This window comes from Pectinophora gossypiella, chromosome 10, assembly GCF_024362695.1.
Source record: "Pectinophora gossypiella chromosome 10, ilPecGoss1.1, whole genome shotgun sequence".
Classification (NCBI taxonomy): Eukaryota; Metazoa; Arthropoda; class Insecta; order Lepidoptera; family Gelechiidae; genus Pectinophora; species Pectinophora gossypiella.
Genome location: NC_065413.1, coordinates 1,004,902 through 1,021,061, shown reverse-complemented (window position 1 = coordinate 1,021,061; position 16,160 = coordinate 1,004,902). Strand labels below are relative to the sequence as shown.

At 38.3% G+C, this 16,160-nt stretch overlaps 1 protein-coding gene across 1 annotated transcript; it reads left to right on the top strand.

The window, feature by feature from the left end:
- The first annotated feature begins 2,693 nt into the window (after positions 1–2,693).
- On the top strand, positions 2,694–16,015 carry LOC126370247 (saccharopine dehydrogenase-like oxidoreductase). The gene is made up of 8 exons (XM_050015063.1): positions 2,694–2,806; positions 3,667–3,832; positions 7,215–7,402; positions 10,877–11,006; positions 11,640–11,751; positions 12,294–12,380; positions 12,615–13,091; positions 14,276–16,015. The coding sequence occupies exons 2-8, from the start codon at positions 3,667–3,669 to the stop codon at positions 14,382–14,384; spliced, it is 1,269 nt and encodes a 422-aa protein (XP_049871020.1). The 5' UTR covers positions 2,694–2,806; the 3' UTR covers positions 14,385–16,015.
- Positions 16,016–16,160: the final 145 nt, after the last annotated feature.

Sequence of the window (16,160 nt, the reverse complement as noted above, 5' to 3'; positions counted from 1 at the left end):
CAATGCTTGTGTATTTGTGTGCTCCACGTTAATATGTGCCATTCTTGCAGGTAAAGTTATAACGACCAGAGCCGACACTATACACTTCTAAAGAAAGTGAACAAGAGGAAATATTTTTTTTTATCACCAAAAGTCGGAATTGTTCAGTGCTTCGTAGTCATTGTATTCTAACTATATTGAATAAAAATCTTTTAAAGAAGTATTTGCTTTTATTCTTTAATCGCATTGAGATAATCCCCGAAATATACTAGAAGGTCGTCTACTTCTTGTATCGAGAGCCGATTCGATTTCCGGTCAAGTCAATGAAAAACGTGTATTTAATTTTTATAAAAGGGTAGGTATGTGATTTATAGCAACCAAAGGGTGGCCGCAATGTCGTATTAAAATGATACTATAGTATATGTGGACTAGATGGACCGTCCTCGACCTCCTCGGCCATAACACCTTGCGAAATGACATAGATTCAAAAATGATAAATTGACCTTTAACAAGTTTGTCCATGATAATTACGTTGAATAAGTGGTTCTGAATCTGTCACCGCAACGTACGGTTCTTCTTAGGTATCTTTCTATCAGGGTACAAATAGGTATCGTTTTAACTAATTTACTTGTGGTTCTACCCACCCAGGTATGGATAATAGGTCGTTATTTCTGTATTTAATTAATCATTCAATTTGTAATGTATATTTTTTAGATCTTGGACTAACATGAAATATTTAGCCAATAATAATGTCGATAAAGACATGGAACGGCACTAGTGGTTCTGATACAAAAACATATACTATAGGTACGTTTCTATAACAAACCCGCTACACGAGTACAAAAGACGTTACGACGATAGTATATTTATCTCTTTTTAACTTATGACGGCTCACATGAGTGCGAAAGACAAAACCTATGTTTTTCTTTCGTCTTAAATATGCTCCGTCTATTCTATACAAGGTCTTTGTTAGTTGCCAATGCCGCATAAAATTAAACAAAAAAAAAAAAACATTTCGTAGCGCTGTCCAAACATCGACAAATAATTGATCGATATTATTTTAGAAATTTTATTAATTCATTTTATATTATTATGTGTTTTAATTATGAACCGCGTATACTTAAAAGAATGTATTTTATTTCAGAACAGAATATTACAAGCTTATCTAGTAATTACAAGCGAAACGGCGGGTTAAATCTTATAATGGCCCCGATTCCTGGAGACACCGCCTAATTTTATTTTAAGTTATATCCGTCATTTTCATATCCGTCGAAAAGGAAAGGGACGGATGATTCACAGCTCTTAATTTTAGGAAGAATGAGTAAATGAATGTGTCGGGTTATTGACTGATGTAAAATTTTTAGACGGTTGGTTTAGATTTGTGCTTAAAATTGACGTGTGTTCCATAAATTTTATGCTTGTCGATTACCCGTCCCTTTCCTTCTCGGCGGATAAGAAAATGACAGATATAACTTAAAATAAAATTAGATGGTATTTACAGGAATTAGCACCACTATGCACATATAATTTGAAATGTGCTAATGAAGCCTTTTTATTCATTAGGTACAGTAAAAATATTTTACGTATCAGTTTGTTCTCTAGAGGACACCACATTGAATGAGGACTTTCCAGGTTACGTTCTTCAAAAAACAATATAGATGGCGATGTACAATTTTAACCGGTGAATAGTCAAGACGTTTTTAGCGGCAGATAAACACCTCATTTGCTAAATAATGATAAAATATACACATCGCCTATTTCCCGCTGCGGTCGGCAGAGACCACGAAATTCTACTTATTACACTCCTGATACCATTACTTTCGCTTTTTCTAATCTCATCAAAGAAAGATCTGATTAATAGTTTAGATGTTATACGGGAACATACGTACATAGTGCACAAGCACATAACTCTCTGTTTTGTTTTGCCGAAATCAAGTAAAAACAAGAATGGATCATTCTTGAACCCGACTGGGTTTATCGATACTTTGATCGATACTGAAATTGTTGGTCAGCCCTATCTCAACGCGACTTGTCAATGTCAATGTCAAAATATAACGTTCCACTTCAATTAACATTTTATTTTGTCTTAGGATAATAAATTATTAATTGTTTGTTTATTTTGGTACCTACAATACATTATTTTACATGTATGTGAATTACAACTTAATATAAATTATTTTTTTATGAAATATGTTGTTTTAATAATACTTGATGTATATAAAAGATTGATTACGTATAGGCATGGAGAGCTGTAACGAAACGTCAATAATGACCGATAGACGATAGAACCGGGTCTGGGCTTTTTGGCGGGAAACGGGAACGGGACAGTTGCCTTCTTCATTGAATAATCTAAATAATTAATACGAAGTGGTGTTTTGTGGTTAATGATCGCATTAAGTTAGTCGGAAGACATTCGCGAGTGTTATTATATTGGAGTATTCAATAAACAAAGTGTATCTGCCTATTTTCGCTTCGTGTCAGGAAGCCGCTTCATAACTCAAAAGTTTATGCGGACTTTTGAGTTAATTCGTTTGGGGTTCGGAGTAGGAGTCTACTCCGAGGGTGGGGGCTTAGGTTTCATCATCATCACCTTTCATCATTTCATTAATCATCAAGAAAAAAAATACGTCAGACATGGCTGTATGGGCATAGTTCCCTTTGCCTTACCCTTCGGGGAAAACAAAAACAAAAAAAAAAAAAATAGAACCGGGTCTGTTGACGTGACGGCGTAAAACGAGTTTTCGACGTGTTTTCGAGTTGTTGCACTTTATAGTGCCTATTCTAATTTTCTGCATCGCAGAGACGACGTGTAGCGCGAAATTCAACGGTAAGATATATTTGAAATTTTACAAATTTTAGCAGATTCTCTACTATATTTTTTATAATGATTACTGCATACCGGCGGCGAGCCAGGGTGTGTTTTTCTGATATTGCATAATTTATTTATCACATTGCTATGAGTTTAATGTTATATTTATCGATGTTTACACCCGAAGCCTATGCTTAAGTTGATGAGGCATTTTTAGTAGTGTTTTAAAAGAAATATGTTTAGCTTTCCATAAATAAAATTCTTATAAGTAAGATTAATTATGCATTTATTAAGTATCTATCAAATACTTATAATAACTCTGTCGGAAATTAGTTCACCTTTGGCATGTCCGTCGTAAAATGTATTAATTACACAATTAAACTGTATTTATGAAGTGGTAATTTAAGATAATAATTATTATTATAAGTTCTTGATCTGTTATTAAATAAATTATTTCACCACAATAATGTTAGATTGCTAGTAGGAAAAATATTTATTTTCAAATGGTTCTATGGTTGTTCTATTACAAATGCTTCGGTACCTATATACTTTACTTTACCTAATTGCTGTGAAATAAAAGAACAGATGTATATTAAAAGCAAAAAATACAAGTTAAAAAAATATTTAAAAAAATATATAAAATATATATCTCTAAAAAGTATGAAACAAGAAAATAGGTATATTTCTTTGAAATTCTTCCGAATAGTGATGTTTAGGAGATAGTCGTGGTTGTATGCTATGGTAAGCAAAATCTTAGGACGAATTGGGAGCCGAAAGGTAAGAAACAAAAAGGCAAAAGTTAAGATTTCACATTTATAATATTAAATACTGATATACTGAGGTTTTGTTCAGAGCATCATAAACTCCTGTATCCACAGATGTCTCGTTTCGACCTGGTGGTGTTTGGGGCGACAGGCTTCACGGGCAAGCAGGCCGTGATTGAAGTGACCAGGGTAGCCAAGAAGTATGGCCTCACGTGGGCAGTAGCAGGCCGGTCAGAGTACAAACTACAGCAGCTCATGCAGGAGGTATCTAAGAAAACTGGTAAGTGGCTCTGAGGAGCATGGGATTGAGAATATTAGTGTAAAGTGAAGATATTAGTAGTGTCGGTGTAGATTGTTGAATTTATTTTCGAATTCATGTTTGGATCGTACATGATTATCGATATTTTTTAATTTATCGATAGGAAAACATCATGAGGAAACCCACATTCCCAAGAAATGTATTTTCGGAGGTACGTGACCTGACTCGTATTGGGCTGGTTTTCCCTTCGCGGGTTGGAATGTCAGAGAGGAAGTCGCTTCTGTAAAAAACCGGATCTGTTAAATCTTCAGAGTAGGTAAGCGGACCCTGTGAAAAACGGGATGACGCTAGGGAGATGAGTGTATAGTGAAGATATGTCACACCCTGGATACTCCATACAAAAATCTCATTCTTATTGTGTGTCCCTTAACGCGTAAGTGTGAGCGAAACTCAGCCCGCTTGGTCTTCCCGTTACTCCTTATCTGCTCGGCCATTTAAGACTAAAGTAAGCAGTGGGTGATACGCGCCCGATACGCGGGGCGGAGAATTACCGTTCTATACGCAGTACTATACGAGAGAGACTCGAGGCCTTTGAAATGTGGTGTTGGAGGAGGATGGAAAGAATAAGTTGGACAGAAAGGGTTACAAATGAGGAAGTGCTAGTAAGAGTAAGGGAAAAGAGACAAATACTGAGAATTATTGAGGACAGAAGAGGCAAGATGATTGGACACCTAATAAGACACGACGAATTCATTAAAAACATCATAGAAGGAAAGCTAGAAGGAAAGAGAGGAAGGGGAAGACCAAGAAGAGCTTACATGGAACAGATTAAAGAAAAGGTTAACGTCGTGTCTTATAGGGAAGTCAAGGAATTGGCCTTTGATAGACTGGAATGGAAAATGCTACACCGACAAGAGCGTGGCTCTTAAATTGATGATGATGACGCAGTATTATTCTTATTCTATGACTGTACTGACCGCCCCGCACCAATTCTTATCGGGCCTCGAGCTTGATTTATCCCCCCAATCATCACATACATAAATAGCCTATATATGTCCCACTGCTGGGCACAGGCCTCCCCTCAATCAACCGGAGGGGGTATGGAGCATACTCCACCACGCTGCTCCAAATGCGGGTTGGTGGAGGTGTTTTTACGGCTAATAGCCGGGACCAACGGCTTAGCGTGCCCTCCGAAGCACGGAATCATCTTACTTTTTGGACAATCAGGTGATTCAAGCCTGAAAAGTCCTTACCAATGGGGGGGTTAAAACATTACCTATTGCAATTTCACATTTGCTCTCGTCAAAAAGCAATATTGCTTTTTAGATGAATCGCTTCGATGTGGCATTTTTAACCCCCCTGATCATCTGCCTGTATGGAGTTTATTGTATCCATCTTAGGATTTCGTATTGAAAATGTTGTGAGTTGTCTTCTGATGACTTGTGGCTCTGCCCAACCCGTTGGGTACTGCTGCACGGGCTTAACATAAGCTCATAATTATATTCCCAATTGGGTTTGACATTCATCGCAAGATGTAGGTATGTACCCACACTTCACCAAGCTTTCTGTTAGACCAACGGTACCTCGTACTCTAATAGAGTATTATTCTAGTAGAGATAAGAAGTGTAAGTAGGTTTAATTGTCATTGTGCTATATCATTACACCGCTGAGAGGAGGCCACACCTTGACCTCTGTGAACTAAAATTATGCTTTGTCATGTTATTAAAGGAAAATGTACACGATTATTTTTTATGCACTCTTAATAAAAAAATGATTCTATATAATATTTTTTCTTGAACAATATTACATCGTTATCCCGTTTTTCACAGGGTCCGCTTACCTAACCTGAAGATTTGACAGGTCCGGTTTTCTACAGAAGCAACTGCCTGTCTGACCTTTCAACCCGCGAAGGGAAAAATCTCAATACCTACAGGCCATGTCTCATACGCATTTGTCGTTAATGTGCGTTTCCACACGATGTTTTCTTTCACCGCTGAGCAAGTGATAATCAATTATGATCCAAACATGATTTCATAAAGGCTCGTCTTTCTTTCTAAAATATTTAAGAGTAAATACAAAAAAAAACATTTATCGTTTAGGTATACAATGCAGGTATTACAGAATTAGCGATAAGTATATCCTCACTATAGGTAGGGTCAAAAAAGTGACCCGATGTTATTGCAAACTGTCAAGCACATTCAGTACCTACTGAGAAGAATAAGAATAATATTTATCCTCATAAGTCCATAATGACGCGAGACGGTAGGTTAACGGCAAAATGACAAACACAGCAATCTTTATCGCTGTGAAACTCACGAAATATAAGAAAGGTTGAAAGGGTCAAGAGAGCGCGAAACGCGCGCCATACAAGTATGAGCAAATAGTTCAATTTCAAGTTTGCACTCCACTCGTCCGCATATTGAAAGGTCGTCATGTGTATTATAATCTGCAGAACAATTGGTCAAATCACAGGAATCCAAAAAAACATCGGCTATTTATCAAAAAATACTTCTATCACATAAAATTATACGTATACATTGCCGCTAAAGTGGTTATGGAATTTGAGAAGCAGTAGAGCTATCGTAGTTATCTGTTTGAAGGAGTAGTAGTAAAAGAGAGTGGGGTTGAACCGGCGACAGCGGTTCTCATTAGAAATGCGCGCCCGCAAATGCCTTTCCAACTTATTTTTTGGTGAAACTAGACAGGGAACTAGCATTGCTTGCGTTTTGAATTCTAACTGCTTGCGTTTTGGTTTTAAAGCTGCGCATATAATTAGTAAATAAATAAAAATAAAATAATAAACGTTTATTGCATGAATTCAGGTTAGGTACATTGCAGATTACAGTGCATAAAAATAGTATCATCAAATTCTACTTTTTCAAGCATACACAATGAAAGAACGGACGCCTGTTTAATCGACAGTATAGGCATACAATAAAGAATAACAGTACGGCAACTCTACCAGCTGCAGAGCTAGTTTACTTCAAACCCCGGTCTTTTGAATTACATAGGCATCGCGCGTGTGTTCTATAAATTTTATACCTGTCGATTACCCGTCCCTTTTCGGCGGATAAGAAAATGAAATCGGTGTGTACTGGAATCAGCATTTCAGCATTGACTTCGTAACTTCTTGCTTTGTAATCCTTTAGAAATGCTCTCTTGATCTGCGCTTGTCGGCGATATACCAACTCTACATTTGTCATTGTCATGTCCTCTCCAATGGGTAGTCTACTGGAGAGTAGTAGGTATATTCCTTGGCTCGGTTTCCGTTCGTGGAACGCATTAAATTCAAAACACTTTATTACAATCGCAATTTCTTCCAGGCAGCCTTAAAAAAGAAGGAAGGGGGCGGGTCTTGGTGAGTGGGATGTTATTAATAACCATCTGTTTTTTATCTCTCCAGGCGAAGACCACTCGAACATCAAAGTGATAATAGCGGACGTGAGCAATGAGGCTTCCCTCGAGGAGATGTGTCGTCAGGCGGCTGTGGTGGTGAACTGCTGCGGCCCGTACCGCTTGTACGGCGAGCCGGTAGTCCGCGCTGCCATACACTGCCGGGCGCACTATGTGGACGTCAGCGGCGAGCCACAGGTGAGGCATACACTCACATACAGTGTTTTCCATCACACAGGTTGTGAGTGACACCGTGCCCATACACCTCGTATAACAAAATAGACAACCAATTTCTGTAAAAAAGTGTCCGCGGCACATCTTGTCACCAGCGACGGCGTGTAACGACTCGGTACAAACCATATTGCACTTAATTTCAGGGTATGAACTTATACTACCTACACGTATTTACAACACGGTTCGGAAGCTTTTATAGAAAAACTCCTTAGCGAATGTGAGTCTATTTGTTTATAGGATGTTAGCATAGATTTACTACTTACTACCGTACCATTGAACAGCGCTGTAAAAGTGGGACGCAAAGTTACTGTTAATATAGCGACGTTGACAATACTCTACTTCAGTGCGCGATTAGGCGCTGAACTGGCAACACGGGGAAGTGCGTGGTAAAAACTTGCAAAAATAGAAGCTCATAGCGAAAAAAGGAGAATGAAACATCATTTTCTAATAAGTAATGAAATTGTGCATGTTATCATAGTATGAACATTTTAATTTTAGTAGTAAAACCGACCAAAATTATTATTTTAGTTTAAAATACACTAAAACAAGTACTCCCGGTCAATCCGCAGTATAACTCGACCGCGTTACGAAGCAAAACACGCTAATATACGTAATAAGACGGATGCTACTTTCTCAATTTGACACGATTTTATTGAATGTATATACCGCTGTCTACGAATGTATAGCTAAACAACCGCCAAGTTTTCGTCGCATTTTTGTATCAAGCGCTGTATCTACGGTAGTGGTAAATCAATGGATGTTAGTGACAGCACCGAATACTGAGGGGGATGATTCAGTTCATTATTCCGAGTTAATATCAAGTGGAATTTTCCCTCGTACAGTCCAAGTACGTATAGGTAGCCGTACGGGTATGTATGTGTTTGTGACACCGTGCCGAAAACTGAGAGGGAGGATCACTTCCTGATTCTGAGTTAATACAAGTGGAATTTTCCGTACTTACAAGAAATCATGAAAATGATAGTGTTTTTTTTTTAAATTATTTTCAGTTTAATACTTTTATGACGGATAATTCCAATTGATATCAACTCAGAATCATGAGCTGAATCATCTCCCTTAGTATTCGTTACGGTGTCACTGACACCCATACATACCCACTCTCCACACATTTAAGTATTTATAGCACAGACTGTGCATTTCATTTTCGCTTCACGATATTGAGTGGTTCATGTCATCAGACAACTATCCGTATCGTAATGAAATCATTGGAACGAGTAAAAACCAGTTTTTTTCCTCTAAATACCAAAAGGCCAATATATCTTTTTTTATATATTATGTCGATATGACTAATCATTTATATTTAGAACGCAAAACGGATCAATATTTGCATCTCATTCCATTAACTAAGTACCGAATAAAATATCCACGACTTTACAATTTGTTATCGGCGCACGATAAATAAGTACCTAGCTCATTTGTGTTTATCTTATCCGCCGAAAAGGAAATAGTACTATCTTCCTAGCATTATCCCGTTTTCCACGGTGTCCGCTTACCTAACCTGAAGATTTGACAGGGCCGGTTTTTTACAGAAACGATTGCCTGTCTGACCTTCCAACCTGCGAAGGGAAAACCAGCCCAATATAGGTTAGGTCATATACCCCCGAAATTGCATTTCTCGGGTATGCACGATACTATACGATACTATATTCATCCATACTAATATTATAAATGGCAAAGTGTGTTTGTCTATTCGTTAGTCCGTCTTTCACGGCAAAATGGAGCTACGAATTGACGTGATTTTTTTAGTGGAGATAGTTGAAGGGATGGAGAGTGACCCCCCACTTCTATAAAATGGGGGGTGGAAGTTTGTATAGAGCATTCCGCAATTTTCAAAGGTAGAAAGCAAGAAAAATGTATACCTAAAAACAAGGGTCAAAATGCATCTGTCTGTTATCCATGAAATAAGCTTTTTACTGAGATGTTCCATATTATTTAATAGGCTTGGTCATAACTTGAATTTGGACCTATTTGCTGGTAGCATTCAAGGTGCTAAAAAAGCACTTGTTAGAGACTTCGTTTCCTCTATTGTTTAGATATTTCTATTTTTAAGGTTTTTTCCATATGGTCTTAGAAACGTAATGTAAATTGTGTTTTCTTTCAATCTGTGGAAGCTTGTTAATGGCTTTTAGATATTAAGTTAGTATGTAACTTCGTAAATTTAGCTGTAAGCTCCCCAAATAAAAAAAAAAAAAAAATAAAAAAAATAAAATAAAAAATAAAATAAAAAATAAAAAAATGTTAAACGAAGGCAAATCTGTACAGCGCCATCTATATTCTTTTGGGAAGCCTAGCCTGGAAAGTCCTTCATTAAATTACCACTTATGTATGGAGCATAGTCCACTAAGCAGTTCCACTGCGGGTTGGTGTTTTAAACCATAGGTAAATATATCATCGAAAGCGAATATCGTTCGCTAACGATAACAGTGCTAAAATGAGTTAACACGTATCCGCCTATTGGCGCGTAAATTACTATTTAGCAAATGATTTGCATTATTTACAGTTCGTTTCCGCGGATATAACGCCACACGTAATTTACACGCTCCGTTTGTTTTACATTTAAATATACTTATTCTGTTAAATAGATCATATAATCTTACAATACAGGGTGTTAGTGACATCATAACAAAACTGATGGGTGATTCAGGCCATGATTCTGAGTTGATATTATGCGGAATGTTTCGTCGCAAAAGTATGGAATTGAAAATAATTAAAAAAATATCACAAAAATGATTGTTTTTTTTTCGAAATTCTACTTGTTATCAACTCAGAATCATGGTCTGAATCATCCCCCTCAGTATTCGGTACGATTTCACTAACACCCTGTATAGTCTTACAATACATGTTTCAATTTAAATTTGTTAAATATAATCACGAGGGTTTAGTAAATAATTTGTTATTGTTCACTTTGATAAAGTTATATAAAAATGTAACTACTGTTACTGTGGATTAGTTGCAATACCGCTATTATTATTAATTAAGTATTATCTTTGTTGACTGCAGTACTATCCGTGTCTTATCGTTGTTATCCTCATTATCGATACGGAACATTTATTTTACAAAAAATGTGTAACTGTTTTGAATTATTTATACATATAGTATATTGCTTCTCTTTATTTTGATCAGAATAATAATGGGTGGAAGTTGTAATTGTTGTGTTGTCTTTGATTACTTGTGGCTCTGCCCACCCCAGTAGGGATTACGGGCGTGAGTTTATGTATGTGTATGTTGTAATTGTATCTTGGTGTAATAAAAAGGGTCGTCATTCATACCCAAAAACAAAGATAAAAGATGCATATATTATATCTGTTATCCATGAAATTAGAAGTTTAAACGAAGAAAAACTTAACAACGCCACGTGTTTGTATGTATTGAACATCTACTTATTCTACGCTTTAACCACATCAATCTGTTACGTTGCAGTTCATCGAGACGATGCAGCTGGAGTACGACAAGGCAGCCCAGGAAGCAGGCGTGTACGTTGTCAGCGCGTGCGGCATGGATAGTATTCCTAACGACTTGGGCGTCGTCTATATGGAGCAGCAGTTTGATGGTGATTATCAGCTCATTTACTACTGGGGGTTATGATCCGTCGACGTCAATGTGAATACCAATTTCTGCGGTATTTTTGGTCTTATCCATAATAGCCAACCAGGTACCTAAAAAGGGTGGGTATTTGTTTATTTATTTTGTTTATTTGCACACAATAGAACACAGAAAGAAACACAAAGAAAACAGACAGTACAGGTAAGCTTATCTCTAAGAAAGATTTCTTCCAGCTGACATACTGATATAAGGAGACATGCATTGCTACCCAACTAGGGACCATAAATTGAATGTCATGGTGATATAAGCTCACAATTACATCTCATTTCACCGAACTTTCTTTTCGACAAACATGATAGGTGGCGAGCCGTATCGCCGTCTGTAATGGTCGAGCCAACTGTGCTAGTGAAAACTGCACTTAAATTAACATTATATTAATAACTAGCGACCTACTCAGCCCTCGAGACACGGCATTATATGGGCTTCGACCAATAGCCGTACAACGTCTATCTACGTAGATAGCATTCGCTGCGTCTATCAGTCGAAGTCCTCGATATAATTCTCGACGCACGCGGTGCGGTTGTCGTGCAGACCCTAAAACTTCATGTATTAATATACTTACGAGTTCCACCTGTTGCAGGAACCTTAAACTCGGTGGAGTCGTATCTGACCGCCCTGGTGCCGCCCGAGTACAGCGCGGAGGCTCGCAAGGGGGTCGTACACTACGGCACCTGGGAGTCACTCGTACACAGGTACGTTTGTTATGGTTTGGTCACAAAAAGACCATTTTCCAAAATGGCACACCGACTCACTGACATACACACGTGGACAAGCACAAATGGACACGAATGCGCGCATGTATCAACGTACGCACGCACGTACGTACGCACGCACACATGCAAATACGCACGCACTTTATAAAAATATATACGAAGTAAACAAGACACCACCCAATTGTCAAATGTCACGTACACCAGTAGGGCTAACATGCGCAACGTGATAAAATTTTGTCACGGTCATTTTTTCGATTCTGACGATATAATTATGTCGTTTTGTCCAAATACGCACAAAATCACGTGTCACGCATGTTAGGGGAAAAAACAAACTAATCGAGTTCGACAAAATTGATTGATTCGATCGATAATTTTATTACGGTTCGCATGTTAGCTCTGCAGGAGTTACGAAAAACGAGAGTGGCTGCGAATTGTCATATTGATGACTTGAAGCTCTGCCCTCCTCGTTAAAGGATGCGGGTGTGAGTTGTTGTAAGTTATGTACAAATGTTTGGTTGCAGCCTTGCCAACCACAACGAGCTGAGTGTCCTGCGCAAGAAGCTGTACCCGCAACGGCTGCCGACTTTCCAGCCCAAGCTGCAGTCGCGGTGAGTCCTGTGAATGTATCATTCACCATCTTTAAGAATATTAGACACAATCAGCTACTTGTATCAGACGATCTTCTTTCACAGGATAATATTTAAAATGTATGGACGAGATACCCAAAAGCGAATCGCGATGTCACATTTGCCAATCGATGAGTTATAAAATTGGAGCAGATTTTGATAATATTTTCAGCGGTATTTCAATATGACTATTCCAAATATCTTATCGGATTCCAGCGGCATCCACAAGAGATTCGACAAGTGGTGCGTGCCGTTCCTGGGCGCCGATGCATCTATAGTATACCGCACGCAGCGCCACCTGCACGAGGCGGGCCACAAGCGGCCCGTGCAGTTCAAGCCGTACGTCAAAATCGGCAGCATGGCCGCCACCATCGCGGCTGTGTTCGCCGGAGTCCTCCTATACTTCATGTCACTCACTAGCTTCACAAGAAAACTCCTCTTAGACCACCCGAGAATTTTCTCTCTCGGATTCGTGACTAAAGACGGCCCCACCGAAACGGTTATGAATAACACGTACTACAAGTTTGAGTTGTTCGGAGAAGGTTGGGCGAGGGGGGAGGATGAAGGGACCAAGCCTAATAAGAAGATTGCCGTGAAGGTGTCCGGATTGAACCCGGGGTACGGAGCCACGGTGTCAGGGCTGGTGTATTCCGCTATCACTATCCTCAAGGAGAAGGACAAAATGCCGGCCACGTAAGTAATTTCTTTACATTTACTGCATATAATGAGGATAAAATCTAGAAGCTCAAATGTAGGTGGCAGCACTGTTGAGTATTCCTAAATTTTGACAGTTTTTGACAGTCCAGCTAAAATTCGTAATAAATTACTATAAAATGTGGAACAACTTGGAGTGTATCCCATCTGAAGGATGAGTTACGAAAAAGAAAAGCAGCCAGTTGAAAAAGTCAATTTTGATTGAAAATAAATATTTCTAAGTTTTCTTCTTTCCGAACATTAGGGAATAAATATAACACTATTATTTTGCAGTTAAACGCTGCGCTAAGGGTTATAGTGTAAAAATATAACCGAAAGAATATATTTGTTTACTCAAATAGTATGGGGAACTCGAAAATTAAGAACACTCAACAGTAGCGACACCTGGTGGGAGAAATAGGCAGTTTCGTTGTCCATTACTTCTTTGCTTTGTATTGAACTGGGGCCGAATCTTCTCTAGTGTGGTCTGTGAGATCAATGACTGAGCACATCAACTCTGGTGCTGCCAAAAGCTCCTGATACGAATACATAGTTAAGTAAATAGTAACCGGGGCCGAGGGCTTATGTAAGCGAGTAATTCCCGATATAAGTCGTTATAAGTACTTAATGGGAAGACACATTTTGTCACAAATCGGAAAAATAATTTGGAAAACGATTTTTTTTTGCTTAACCTCTCATATGCCGAGATACCAGACACAATAGATTTTACATTGTGTCTGGTCGAGATCCGCGTTCCGGCGTTCGAAAGATTAATATGCCCTAAGCACGGGTCATCTTACTTTCGGACAATCGGGTGATCTAACCTAACCTAACTACAAATTGTTTTTGTGATATTGTCCCCACCGGGATTCGAACCCGGGACCTCCGGATCGTGAGCGCGACGCTCAATCACTGGATCATGGGGACCGTTCAGTAGTGGGGCCGAATAAAAAACATCGGACGCTGCTTATCTTCCTGTGGATGTCGCAAAAGCCGATTGACGGTCTTTCCTAACATGTTGGCCGTAATATGGATGAGGAGCTGATTACCTTTTACCATACAATTTATCATATCCATCTTAGGAGTTCGTATCAAATGTGTCTGCAAGTGATTACATGCGTCTCTGCCCACCTCATTAGGGATTACGAGCAGTTATTTACTATTAATGTTGTTATTCCTTGCAGCGGCGGAGTAATGACAACGGGCGTGGCATTCGGCAAAACCGACCTCATCAAACACTTGTACGACAACAATATGAAGTTCGAGGTCATTGACACTGACCGCTCCAAATAATTAACACTACTGCCTACCAAAGATCATTCGCTTAGTCATTTACTGGTGCATTCCTCAAGGCGAAACTTATCCCATCGATAGCTGTATGCATTTACATAAATCTGTAGTGGTTCTGATTCTGGCAGACAAATTTAAAAACGGTGCTGTTTCTGAAGAATAACACTACGTATAGAACGTCAACTCTCCGCCCCCCATCCGCGTCTGAGCTAGGTTTACCTCACCCCCTCGAACACAGTTTGAACTTGAATGGTATGGCGTCAGACGTCATACACACAGATGCGCGTGTACGATAACGTCAATGTGTAGTCTGTGTAAAACGAGGTTGTTTATTATGATGTGTCTGGGGTGTGCACAAACTTCATTTGATAGGACTAAAACTAACTCTTATCTTTTTCTTGCGCTTGTTGTGAGTGAAGGATGGAACTACTTTAAGACCTTGTTCAGAAGGCGCGATTTACTCGCGCTTTCATACCACAGAGTAAGTTGATTACTTTATAAATTCCTGCATGCTTGGAAATGTGCGTTCGTATCCGTACGATGTTAAGTACGCTGTGGTATGACAACGCGCGTAAAACGCCTCATCTGAACAGTCTCTAAGAGCTGTCAAACTAACATTTTGTTTGTACTCGCCCGAATAAGTTCCACTATCTTATTTAGTTATGTCCGCTAGAATCAGAACTAATAACTTATATTTACTAGATTTTTCGCTTTAAAAAGCGTAGTGTTGTTACCAAATCTAATCTAGGTACAAGACTTTATAATAGAAATGTATAATTTTTTGGTGGTTCAAATAGAATCGTTTATTGAAATCTTCTAACATGTGGTGCCACCTCTTGGCAGTTATGCAAATTACTTTCTTTTAACACTTGACTTAGTAATTACGTTCGAAGATAGCACACAGATGGCGCTGCTAACGCTCTTTTACTACACTACCTACATTATAACTTAACCAAATATAATGTGAAGTCATTTTCTGAAGTAATAAGTATAATATAAGCACATTTTTTGTTTTATATTCTGTGCCATTCCGTTATTTTATAGAGGTTATGGGTTGGGTTGGACCGGTAGCTGAATAGGAGATGGAACAGGAAAAGTTCTGCCATCGAGTCACTAGATGGCGACTGTGATGTGAAATCTTAGTAAAAGATGTGCCTTTGGATTCGACGTATTTTACAGTATTATCGACAAAGAAATTACTGTAATTTCTTATTAATTATAGTAATTTGTATAAGTATTTATATTTGACTGTTGTGGCATTCATTATTATCTTACCATATTCGAAAGTAATATAGAAAGATAATTTGTTTATACACCTTTAATGTTTTTTAATAATAAACGTAATACTTACGGTAACACATGACTTTCCTTGTGCTTCGTCGGGTATAACTTGGTATAATATTCGTCTATGTCAAAGACTAGTCTGATTTTATCTGGTTGTTATAGCTATACCATAGCTAGGTACTACTATGCTACACTACTAATACATAATACCTATGTATTTATTTAATATTTTATTGATCAATGTATCCAATTTATTAATCTAGCCATTTTGTAAACGTTATATAAGTGTCAAGGAATTTATTGTTATAGTGCCTTTCTGCAATGAATAAATGAATATAATCCTTTTTTTATTTTATTGTTTTACTTCAACCTTTGCCACTGTGGCCTAACTACTAGGTTAAAGCTTTAGTCTCTCGATCTGGAGGTCCCGGTTTCGATTCCCGGCGGGGATATATCACATAAATCACTTGGTGATCCCTTACGAACATTGCACTC